The sequence below is a fragment of the Hyperoodon ampullatus genome, assembly GCF_949752795.1.
Source record: "Hyperoodon ampullatus genome assembly, chromosome: 12".
NCBI classification, from domain to species: domain Eukaryota; kingdom Metazoa; phylum Chordata; class Mammalia; order Artiodactyla; family Ziphiidae; genus Hyperoodon; species Hyperoodon ampullatus.
The window spans coordinates 60,176,159-60,188,324 of NC_136925.1; the positions used below are offsets into that span (position 1 = coordinate 60,176,159).

The window sequence follows — 12,166 nt, forward strand, 5'->3', positions numbered from 1 at the left end:
TTTTTGAGCACATGAAGTTCAACAAGATTAAAGACATTTAATGAGCTCCATAGAAAGCCATGTGAGTGGCTCAGTTCTTACCCTTTTCCCATCCATCCTCTATGCCATATGGCCCTTGCGAGTGCCTAGTAGTAATTGTGCCCCATGATGATAAATCTGAGGGTAGCTTTAATAGATGAAGAAAAAAACTTACTAGAGAAGTTAATAAATGCTATTGGAGTGGGATATATTATTCAAATCCTTTTGTGCCAACTTGTTATAGAGACTTAGAAGCAATGTCCCATACATCTTCTAGAAGAGTGTTATTTGTTTTGGTGAGTCATTGGTACTTGATTGAAGCCAAGCACCTGGCTTTGAATATATTCAGAAGATCTCATAGGCCTTAGGTGTTTAAATCAGCCTTTTCATCTGGCCCATATTTCTGAAAAAATCAAGGCAATTAAAAAACCATTAACTGGTTGGTCCAGCATCAAAAGGAGAATGATATCAAGATTGGCCCCAGATACCAGACTACCGATCAACACAACACTGAGATCTACTGCTTCCTTCACTGATTGATTGCAAAATATCATCTAGCCAGGATTATAGTGATATAATTTATAAAACAAAGCAAAATGATGAATAAGTATTGCTGAACAATGACATGTCAGCATATATTGTTTTACATAGAAAGAATATTGTCTTTATTATCCTGAGGAGATTTCAAATAATCATCTGATAAAGGCTTCACTAAACACTTGCATGTGCTGGAGTGTTTATCTGATTTCTGTCCCCCCTCACACTCCCCCCGAAAAAAAAAAAAACAACATAAACAGTTTCCTAGGAAAGTTTATAGTGATACAAGAAAGATAAAAGATATGATCTATGTTTGTGGTCAATTCAAATCAAGCAAAATGGAGAAAAAGAAGGAGCTTCCACTTTAGAAGGTTTGGTGATGTGTTGGAAGCCATACTTGAAATATTCCATGCTTTTCCATAACATTAAGAGAGTTGTTTCAGACTCATCTTCCCACAGTGCCCCTCGGTCTTAATTAGCAGTTGTCAGTGACCCAAGCTGACAACCACTTGAAATCCTTCCGGTTGCACACAGTTGAAATATCTTCTGGAGTTTGTCAGTGGCCTGAGTCCTTGTTGTTTCAATTTTTCATATTGGCACCATAATTACACACAACAAAGAGCAGTCAGTGCAGCCACCATAGCAAGCATTTTACATGCCTTTTAGCCTATGTGAAATTCACACACATCTAGGTCAGGGCTAATAAAATTCACTTTTCCAAACCAGAAACAGTATATGCCTTTGAAAATTAAAACTTATAAATTCAACTCCATTTATGTGTGGCGTGAAAACTAGACTTGGTATACCAGTTGCTAACACCTTCGGCTTTAAACCCAAAACTTCAGGAGAAAAAGGCATGCCTCCAAGTGGATAAGAACCTTGGTTAGAATGCTATTTCCAAATGGTTGTTTATGTAGGTACAGTTTTGGTGATGGTGAAGGCTTATAATCCTATTTTGAAACACAGGTGGTTGGTTTCTCTAGTATCCAGAATGCATGCTCTTCTTTGGATGTAGCTGTAATCGCATGTGCAAAAATATAAAGTACTATTTTGCTATTACAAATAGATCTGAGCTGAATTTTAAAAAGTTACTTCTAGATGAATTTTGTGCTTTAATTTGACCCAAAAGCATAGTTCGTTTTGTAAATCTAAGAAGAAGTTTCAAAGTTTACAGCTGAATTCCCCTATAGAAATATATGATGTGAGTCATATTTGTAATTTAAAATTTTTTGGAAGCTGTGTTTAAAAGAATTAAAAAGAGAGACAGGTAGAATTAGTTCTAATAATATACCAATATACTCAAAATATTATTGTCTAAACACCTAATAAGTATAAAAACTATTCATGTGATATTTACATTTTTAAAACAATTCTAAGTCTTTGAAATTCAGTGCGTATTTTGAACTGGACTTACCACATTTTGAGTGCTCAATAGCCATATTGGACTAGTGGCTACCATATTGGGCAGTAAAAAACTATATAACAATAGTGATTATTATTTTAATTATTAATTTTTATAATAAAGTGTCTTTTCCATGTTACATATAATATATATATATTTCCATTTTACATGAAAATATATATTCTACAAGATGTGATCAGCCCAAACTTATAAATAAAACTTTGGTTTTTTAAATAGCTATAGTGCATTATTTCCTTTTTTTTTCATTATTGTCCACAATGAAGTATTTTTAGACATTTTTTTTCCTAATTACAATCCTTCATGAAATTTTAATACCACGCATATACCATTACTGGTATAGCTTTGGAGAGCCACAAACCATTGTAATATCTAAGAATTTTTTCCCCACAAAAACTCATTTTTGTCCCCTTGAGGGGGGTGATATCTCCCTCTTGAGCATGCATGCTGAAGTGCTTTCCCTCAATCCCACACCAAGGAAATAAATCAGGTCAACTCTGCTGGCTTAAATTATTACTTACCCCAGACAAGTAAGAAACTTGATCATCCCCACATTTTTTTCTACCTTATATAGTCCAGCTTCAAATTATTTTTTAATGTAGAAAGGAATTCACCCTCTTCCTCTCAAATCGACAAAAAGCCTTGGATTTAGGAAGTTTATCATTTTTTTCTGAGAGATGGACCTTAAGGAGTGATGTAGTAAGTAAAATTTGTTTTCCTCCAGCCACGTAGGATTTTGGTGCTCAGCTTGCTTTCCCAGATGCTGATATTAGTAATGATACTTTCCAAAATAAATATTAAACTACTTAAGAAATCTCATTACTTTCTTTTATTATGATTAAAATCCAGTTCAGATCTATTTCTCTATTATTTTGACAATACCACATTGATGCTACCAAGCCTTCAAATATGATCATCCCTCCCTTAAACTCCCTCCCTTGAACTTGGGTGAACTACACTTCCTTGTGTGGACCGCTGCTTCACTGAGATAATAGTTATGATCTCTCTCCATCCCTTCCCTTTCTCTCTCCCATCCTTCCCTCTCTTAACCACACAGCACAATATGCCCTTTTGGAGGATATCAAGTCATTCAGACCTCTTGGCTCTACATCAAGCACTGGAATTAGAGTATTTGTAACTGTGTTCTCTAGCTGGAGATCCGTTTTTTTTTTTTTTTTTTTTTTTTATATATTTCAAGTACACTGAATTTTTATGTGTGATTCAATGCCTCTGGCTTTACACATATAAATTGTCTTAAAGGATGAAATCATATTTGGAATGAGAATTCCAGAATGAAGAATTCAGATTGCTGAATGGAATTAAACTTTAGTGCTACAGAAAGGAAGCTCTATGGTCTTATATTTACAACACTTTAATGGTTTAAAAAAAAAATCTGTGGAGGTTGCTGGTACACACCGAATGAGTCCTAACTGGAAGTAACAGCTTTAGCAAAGAGCTCTCACCCTGGCAAAGCACCAACACAGGCTCCGTCTGACAAGGTTCAACAACATTCCTCAAAATGGGAGATCTTCTCAGCCCTGAGGTTTGAATCTGACTTTAGCCTACCTAGCCCAGAAAATCTGAATTGGAATGCACCCAGACTGTGTAAGGACAGTCCTATCTAGACCTGTAATTTGTGTAAATTATTGATGAAAGTAATTTACTGTGACTTTATTAGCAACTGACTTTGAAAGTGGATGCAATTTTTCTTTCATTTGTCGGGGAGGGTAGTGGGAGGGGAAATGGGAATCTAATCATGTCTCTTTTTTAAGTTTGGCAAACAGAATGTTCATACTGATGTGTTGTGCCTTAAAGACAAGACAGCATTTGTGTGTTACAATGTAACTTTGGTTAAAATCTCTGTAGATAATGAAAAACAAAAACCTTTGTGATCATTCTTAAGATGACCAAATTTAAAATTCAAGCTATCAAAGCTTAATAATGCATCAGCAAGAAACTGAGTATTTGTTGCAATAAGAAAACAATAATAATAAAGGAAAGCTTGTGTTTTATTTGAGTTCTTAATAATTCCAATAACTGTATGAGGCAACTATTTGTGCATCCAACCAGAAGCAGAAGGTTTGGGAAAGACTGTGGGACCTTTACTTAGAAAGTGAAATGTATGTTGAAACCTCGAGTACCCTTTCTACAGTTTTACTGGAGAAAACTAGGAGCCATATTCATCATGACCTATACTATTTGGAGTCTGACTTGTTGATACGTCTAAGTTGTATAGAGGAAAATATTCTGATGAAAATCATGAGCAAATATCACCCAAACTTTCTTAGGATATGCATGAACATGGCTTAAAATTCACATTGGGTGAACAGGGCTTAAAATAAAGCTAAGTGCATTTATTCCCAATGCCATTGCAAAAATGAAATATCATCAGTAGTGGAAGGTGAATGCCCCAGATAGTTTCTAAGGAAAGAAGTGAATCAATGAAAATTTTACCTAGACTATCATCATAAAATAAATTAACAAGTGAGCCAGATCTTGGCAGCGTTACTGAAGTTACAACAGTGAAATTGTATCTGGTTCTCTGTCTTAACACATCCATCCAGTTTCTCTCCATTACAGACCTGCGTACCTTAGTTTCTGGCTGTACCATTACTGCACAATGGACTTCATTCATTGCAAGGAGAGCCTGTCATCGTTGTGTTTGCATGTTTTTTTTCTTTCTTGGTGTGTAGCCCATGTTAGGAACACGATACAGGTTCTCCTGTCATTTCGTATGACATGATTTCCCTTGTGGAAATTTAAGACTTCAAGATCTAGGAGTGTTTTAATGGTGTCTACACCTGAAGTTCTGTGTTTAAAATGTCACAATGCGGAACTTGCCATCCAGCTACTAAGCAGTGCTCCTAACCAGAGGCTGGTCCATGATAATCCATCATCTGAAGCTTCAGTGGCTCCCAAAAGATTGGTGCTTTGTACACTGATCACAACATTTGCTATGGAAATGTGATTTTATTTTCCAGGCTATAAACCTGTATTTCTTTGCTGTATGCTAAGGCCATGTTTACATTGGGCAGAAAGAGATTGAGACCCTATTTTGCAGATTTTAAGATTGTGGTTTCATCACACGTAGACCTTAATCTTAATCTTTAAATTTTGTAGCTTTTGGCTACTCTGCACCAAGTACTCTTGCAGACAGATTAAGGTTGGAATACTTAATAATAATAATAATAAATCTTACATTTCTATTGGCCTTTAGCTTGAAAATAGTAGTTTTAAAAAATTAAAGAGCTGCATTGATTATCAATACATAATTCTATTTTGTGCACTAAAACCTTAAATATTTATTACTGTGAACAAAACAAAATTATCTTTACTGTAGAGCCAGGTTCTTTAAATGATAGAATTTTGGCATTACATTGAAATTTTTCACTCTTTTTTTCATACCAAACAGGCAAGGCTTCTTATGCTGCTAAACCTGCAGGTACAGAAAGGAACACCCCTTTACAGGGCAAAGAGAAGAGTCACTGATTACATCAGCAGTGCTATTGCTCACAGACCTCTTCTCCGATGATGATGGGTTCAGAAGAGGCTGCCAGCCTAAAACCTAAATGCTAAGTTGTTGGAGAACAGCTCATCTGGCACCACCACCGTGGTGCAGGCCAGTGAGCCCACATCACAGTTTGTCCTGTGACTTTGAGCATGCTCAGGCTAGAACGCTTCTCTTCCCCCCCTTAGGAACCCAAGATCCTATTCCTTTCTGATCTTAAAAACAAAAGATAAACCAACAAACAAACAAGCCCCTTTGGAAGTTTCCATGTTCTGTTGACATATAGGATATTGTGCCTTATTATAAACCAATTTGAAAATGTTTTGTCATGGGCATGGGTTTTTGGTTCCTATATGTACAAACTTGTGATATCACCGGGACAGGTAACCACCTCGTGTTCCACCTGAAAAATAGCAAAACAGGTGACCCAGCTACAATAGTGTCACAGACAAGATTAAGTCATTACACCCTACAAAGATTTGTAAGTCAAATTCAGAGGCAAAAAAAAAAAATATTTTAGTATCATGCAATTTGTGCACAAAAAGTAGATAATAACACTCTAAAAATGTTTTTTCCCTTAGTCTCTGGTGAGCTAAGATTCAAAATAGTGTCAACAGCATGCTCAGTATGAAGGTTTTTTGGGTTTTTTTTTTTTAATGCACATTTGTTTATGACAAGCCTGCATTCTCAGTGAATATGGCATTTAGTATTTCTTTTAAAAACAAACAAGCATCTTGAGCCAAAGTTGCATTTTTGACTCCCAACTATGGTAGCATTATGGAAATCTAACAAAGTCAAGGGTTTCTGTTATGTATTAGTAAAGTATAGATTATTGGGGCCTACATAATTTAAAGAAATGTAAATTAATATTAAAAGCTTGTAAAAATATGTATATCTTTACTATTTCTCAATAAATACCTTTGGAAATGATTTCATTTTCTTCACCCTCCATGTCGTAGAGTTTCTGTTGTGTGTATTAAGCTTGATTCTAAATAACGTGAAATTTGTATTTAGGCTTCTTGCTGTCTTCTTACCTTCCCTTGTTTGTGCCTAAATTGCATAGTTTGCAGTTAAGGCAAGCTGAGCTGCAACACAGTAAAATGTCACTAATTAAGACTAAAAGTGGGCTGATGTACTGAAAAAGATGTGAGTACATAGTTTTCTACATACAGGTAGTTACATTAAAGTATAATGCATAATGTAGTCACTAGTGACAGTGACTACATTAGTGATAGATGTATCATTAGTGATAAAATAATACCATTTAGAATATTTAAAGCAAGTTCCCTTTAGATGAATATGGGACATGGTTTATAAGTAGCTTCCAAGAGTGATAAAGGAATGTTTTTCTGAAACAGATATAACAGCTCCTTTATCATCTTGTGTATAGTATTGATTTACTTGCAAGTCTGTTGTTCAAATGCAAACCATAGGGAAATTTCAGACCAAGCTCTTTCACAACTTTTTAAAACATCACCCTCCAAATTGATGAGTATGTCCTCATCTCTAAAACTGCATATGCTCATCCAGCACTTCTGTCATTTCCCTGCTTTACTGTTAAATAGTACTTAGTCCTTATACTTACACTTATCCAAAATGGCACATATTTTATTTATCTTTTGTATTAGATGACTCACCTACTAGAATGTATGTTCTGTGAAGGCAGGGATTTGTTTTGTTTTGTTTTGTTTTGTTAACTTCTATATAACCAGTATCTAAGAAAGTGTCTGGCATATAATAGTGAGTGAATGCATAAACCATAGGAAAACATCTGTATGATCATGGTTTGGAATTAAAGAAATTTAAAATGGTAGAGTTAGATTTTTAAAAAAAGAAGAAAAAGAAAACATACAGGTAAGTTTAGATGGGACCAATGTAAATTTTTACAACTTAGCTGGAGTGTTTACTGTCCTAATAATTCATGAAAATAAAGAACAATAAGCCATAAGCATAGGTGTATTTGGAAAAAAGTTATACATGAGCTGAAAAGTTATACATGAGGAAAAGTAATAAGTTCATAATGAATCAATGATTTCTTCCTCTTCCTTTTACTCTTTTCTTTAAAAAAATAATATGCAACATCAGTAGATTTAGTTGATTTAAATTACTTAAAGCCACAAAATATTATGTAAAAATCAGATCTATGCAGACTCTGTGGTTCATGATTCTGAATCCCAGAAACAAAAAAATGAAAGAAAGAGAAGTGTATGATTTTCCTTAGGTAGCAAAAGGTAACCATTGTTTAATATCTGTGCATGGTTTGAATTTATTTATAAAAAATCAGTTATTGGATGTAGTGATACATATATTCTCATTCACTGGTCACTTCTCAAAGCCCTCTCAAATCTAACCAGGCCAAAGTCAATTCTGGGGATGTACTCTGGCCAAGAAAGATGTTTGCACACAGCAAAAATAATTCCAAGCTCTGACTTTAAATGCCTGACCCTCCTCCAGAGGATCTTCCAGGATTGTGTTAGCACAGAGTTTGAAAAATGTGAAGATATAATGTGCTAAGAAATCTCTGACAAAGCAGATATATACAACCCAGATGCTCATTTTCCCTGCCCATGAAATACTTTTTGATTGGGGCTTGTGCGGACACTGTCTCTACAGCTAAAGGGCACTGTATTGTCCTTTGTAGTCATGAAGTCTTGGAGTTTTGTGCCTGGGAGCTGTGAAGATTATGTCAATCTAGTTCTCTGGGGAGCCTTCCGGGAAATACAAAGAATTGAATGAGAGCATGTGTTGGAGGCGGTGGAAGAGCCATCACGTCAGTCTTCACAGAACCACAGCTGGTAGGGCTGACCTTGAACTCAGCACACTCCTGACCCTCGGTTCGGTGGTGGAGGGTGTGAAGACAGTGTGTGAAAGGTGCCACGATGAGTAAGCACATGGTACGTGGCCAGTAACTTGCATATGCACCTGACCAGCCCACAAAGGGAGAATTCCTGGACAAGATGATTTCCAAGCTGGAACTCCACTGGCAAAATGGAGAAGGCCAGGGAAAAGGCGATGGGAAGCACCCAGATAAAATGGAAAATATATATATGAGACTGTAAGTAAGAGAGAGAAAAGTAGAATGATGTGGTCAAGGACCTGCAAATAATTCCTGTTTCTGAGGCACAGAGTAAAGATAGGAAATAGTAAGAAATGAGGCTGGAAAATAAACAAGGGCCAGATTATGAAGTTTTCCAATACACTGCTAATCAATTTTGATTTTATCCTGGGATAAGTAGTACTCAGTAAACCATTTATAAACAAAGGATTTATGCGTCCGGATTTATGCCTGATAACAGTTTCTCTGGCAACTCATTAGAGGTAAGGGATCTAAGAGGATCCCAGAGAGTTATTGATCTATTCCTGAATTAGATGATGGCTGTGACTATGGATGTACACAGACTCAAAAAGATTAAGATGCTAAAAAGGATAAGGACTTAGCAATCATTACTGCTTCTCAGGTAAATCCAGCCTGCCTTCTGTTTCTGGTTTGGGAAATTTGGAAGATGCAGTGCCGGTCACAGAGATCAGAAACACAAAAGAAGGAAAAAAGCTTCTGGTTGCTGTTTTTATTGCTGGTGGTGGTGTTTGTTATTGAAGGAAGATACAGTGTTTGAAAGTGTTCATTTGGAAGAATTGTTCTGTGTGAAGCTGACTTTGCAGCAACTTCCTGGCTGTTTCTTAAACACCCTACTGCATCATAACTGAGTTACTCTGAAAACAGTCCAAAAATCTAAATAATTTCATCTGATCATATCAGTTAGTCATTTAAGAAGCATTTAGCATTGTGCAAACTTGAGACAGCTCAAGTGAAATTTGGGAAAGATGGCAGTAATGTAGAATGTGTAGGAACAATGCACACCAGGGAAAATTATTGGGGGTGACCAATTGATTTAACATGCTGCTCCCCATTTCCTGCCTTACCCCAGTTTCCAGTAAAGATAAACCCTGGTTTACAACCCTGGAGAAATTCAAATGCCTCTGTGAAATTTTCGACAGTAAATGACAGATGATTTAATCACTTATTCTTAGATGGATTCATGTATTCCCCCAAAATATGGCTTTCATTAAGATATATGCTTTGGTTGAATAAACTATGTCATGAGAGTGGGCAGTAATAACATGTATGTGAACAGAAATTAAAATTAATGCCAAACACACACCTGCAAAACTATGCTATTTGGCTCATGAAATTACTTCTACATCAGTTATGGGAACAGCAGGGGGTGGAGGTACAGGAGACACTAGAAAGGGCTCTGAAAAAAAAAGTGGTCTAACACATCATTTTTTAAAATTTGCATTTAGAGTTTTACAAATGACAAGTGCATTTGCCAAGTTTTGAGGACCCACCCCTCTTCTCAATAAAATCTACTACCACATACTATTACCCCTTTTGGCAATATGCATTGTTACAAGGCTTGGCTCAAGAATTGGTTTCTAAGAATAGACAAGGGAACATTTTCTTTCTGTCTGTGCAGAGTGTGAATATTCATTCATGCTCCTCCTCTCTGTGTGAAGCCTTTATTGTTGTTGTAGTTTTACTCGTCTGACCTCAGCATTGTCAGCTGGGTGGAGACAGTGGGTACCACTGAAGTGAGGTGAGCAATGGGAGCATCTTGCAGTCTTGCTTTGATTTAATTGGTAGCTTTGGAGTCAGCTCTAAAGGGAGAGAGCGTGCCAGAGGAGGAAGAGGAAGGAAACTAACATTTGGAGACATATAATGAGCCAGGATCTTACCCTGTGTGACCTCATTTAATGATCACATCCCTGAGAGCTGGTATTATTCATCCTATTGTATAGTTTAAGTGCCTTCCAGAGGTCACATGACTGGTGCGTGGCACAAATAGAACTGGAAGGTAGGTCTATCAGGTGGACGATCTAGGCTGCAGAGTTACGCTCCTTGCACTGTATCTGGCTGTCCAACTATTGTAATTGAGTTGCTCAGAACTTGTAGAATTATGACCTGAGGAAAAGTGCAGTCAAGAGCAGGTGAGGCGAAGGATGGATTGGGAGTTTGCAGTTAGCAAATGCAAGCTATTATATATAGGAGATTTAACACCAAGGTCCTACTTATAGCACAGGGAACTGAATTCAATATCCTGTGATAAACCATAAGGGAAAAGAATATTAAAAGAATATATATATATATATACACACATACATACACATATATGTATACTGAATCACTTTGCTGTACAGCAGAAATTGACATAACATTGTAAATCAACTATACGTCAATAAAATAAATGTTTTTAAAAAAGCATGTGAGATTGCAAGTAATGGAATTAACTGTAACTCTTATCTCCCCACATGGGTATAAATGCCATCCAAGTAACATCCTATGTTGCCTATGTGACAAATGGCTCTTGTGCTATAAAAATGTAACTTTTGCAGGTAAATGGTAAAAGGACCCTTAGCTAATGGTTTGACTTAGTGATCACAATTATATCCAGTTCTATATGGAAACCCAAGAGATAACTATCCAATGAAAGCTGCTGAGTTGATTGACATTTAGTTAAAAACATTGGAAAATGTCCCCTTTTCAAAACACCTTTCTTGAATGTAACACATACATCAACAGCTTTTAGCACAACTGACTTACATGCTCCCTGACCTGAGGCATGACCTTAAGGAGGGCTCTGAACAGGCATCTGAGCAGAGTGGGGAATTAGGAAGTTTCAAGAGCCACCTGGTATGAGGGGAAACAAACCAAGGTGGAGCACTGAAGAATCAGAATGATCTCAGCAGTGTCTAGAAGGAAGATGTTCAGAAGAAAGTCCCTAAAGGGTAAATGGAGAAAACTTTTTTAGAAACAGATTGGTCAACTTCATATCTTTTTAAAAATTCTATAGTGGACATGGCTTTTTTTAAGTTGTAAAATATACATGAAATCCACCATCTTTACAATTTTTAAGTGTACAGTCAGTGGTTTGAAGTACATTCACATTGTTTTGTTACCATCACCAACCATTTATCCACAGAACACTATGTCTTGCAAAACTGAAACTCTGCACCCGTTGAAAAATAAAACCCTTTCCGCTCTCTCAAGCCCCTGGAATTTGACTACTTTACGTACCTCATGTACACATAGTTGTACAGTATTTATCCTTTTGTGACTGGCTTATTTCACTTAGTGTAATGTCCTCAAGGTTCATCCTTGACCCAGTGTGTGTCAGAATTCCTTTCTTTTTAAGGCTGAATGATATGTCATTGTATACATATACCACATTTTGTTTATCCACTCATCCAGTGATAAACATTAGAGTTGCTTCCAGCTTTGAGCTATTGCAAGTAATGGTGCTATCAACATGGGTGTACAAATACCTCTTGGAGTCCCTACTTTATGTGTTGGGTATATACCCAGAAGTGAAATTGCTGGATCATATGCTAATTCCAGTTTTAAATTTTTGAGGAACCACCACACTTTCCCATAGTAACTACACCATTTTACACTCTCACTACTAATGCACATGGGTTCCAATTTCTCCACATCATCATTAACTTTTATGTTTTTTGATTGTAGCCATTCTAATGTGTGTGAGGTGATATTTCATTGCGGTTTAGATTTGCATTTCCTGAATGATTAATGATGTTGAACACCTTTTTATGTGCTTATTGTCCATTTATATACCTTGTTTGGAGAAATGTCTGTTCAGTCCTTTGCTTATTTTTAAATTGGGTTGTTT

At 36.3% G+C, this 12,166-nt stretch overlaps 1 protein-coding gene across 9 annotated transcripts in view; it reads left to right on the forward strand.

Moving 5' to 3' along the window:
- Positions 1-3,113, forward strand: part of EYA4 (EYA transcriptional coactivator and phosphatase 4) — a gene marked incomplete at both ends in the record, with an annotated part of 230,504 nt that extends 227,391 nt beyond the window's left edge. For all 9 annotated transcript variants that reach the window (XM_079716542.1, XM_079716539.1, XM_079716541.1 and 6 more), the window contains one exon: positions 3,033-3,113. In XM_079716542.1, coding sequence (XP_079572668.1) covers positions 3,033-3,113 — 81 coding nt within the window. The remainder of the gene's footprint in view (positions 1-3,032) is intronic.
- Between the last annotated feature and the right edge of the window lie 9,053 nt (positions 3,114-12,166).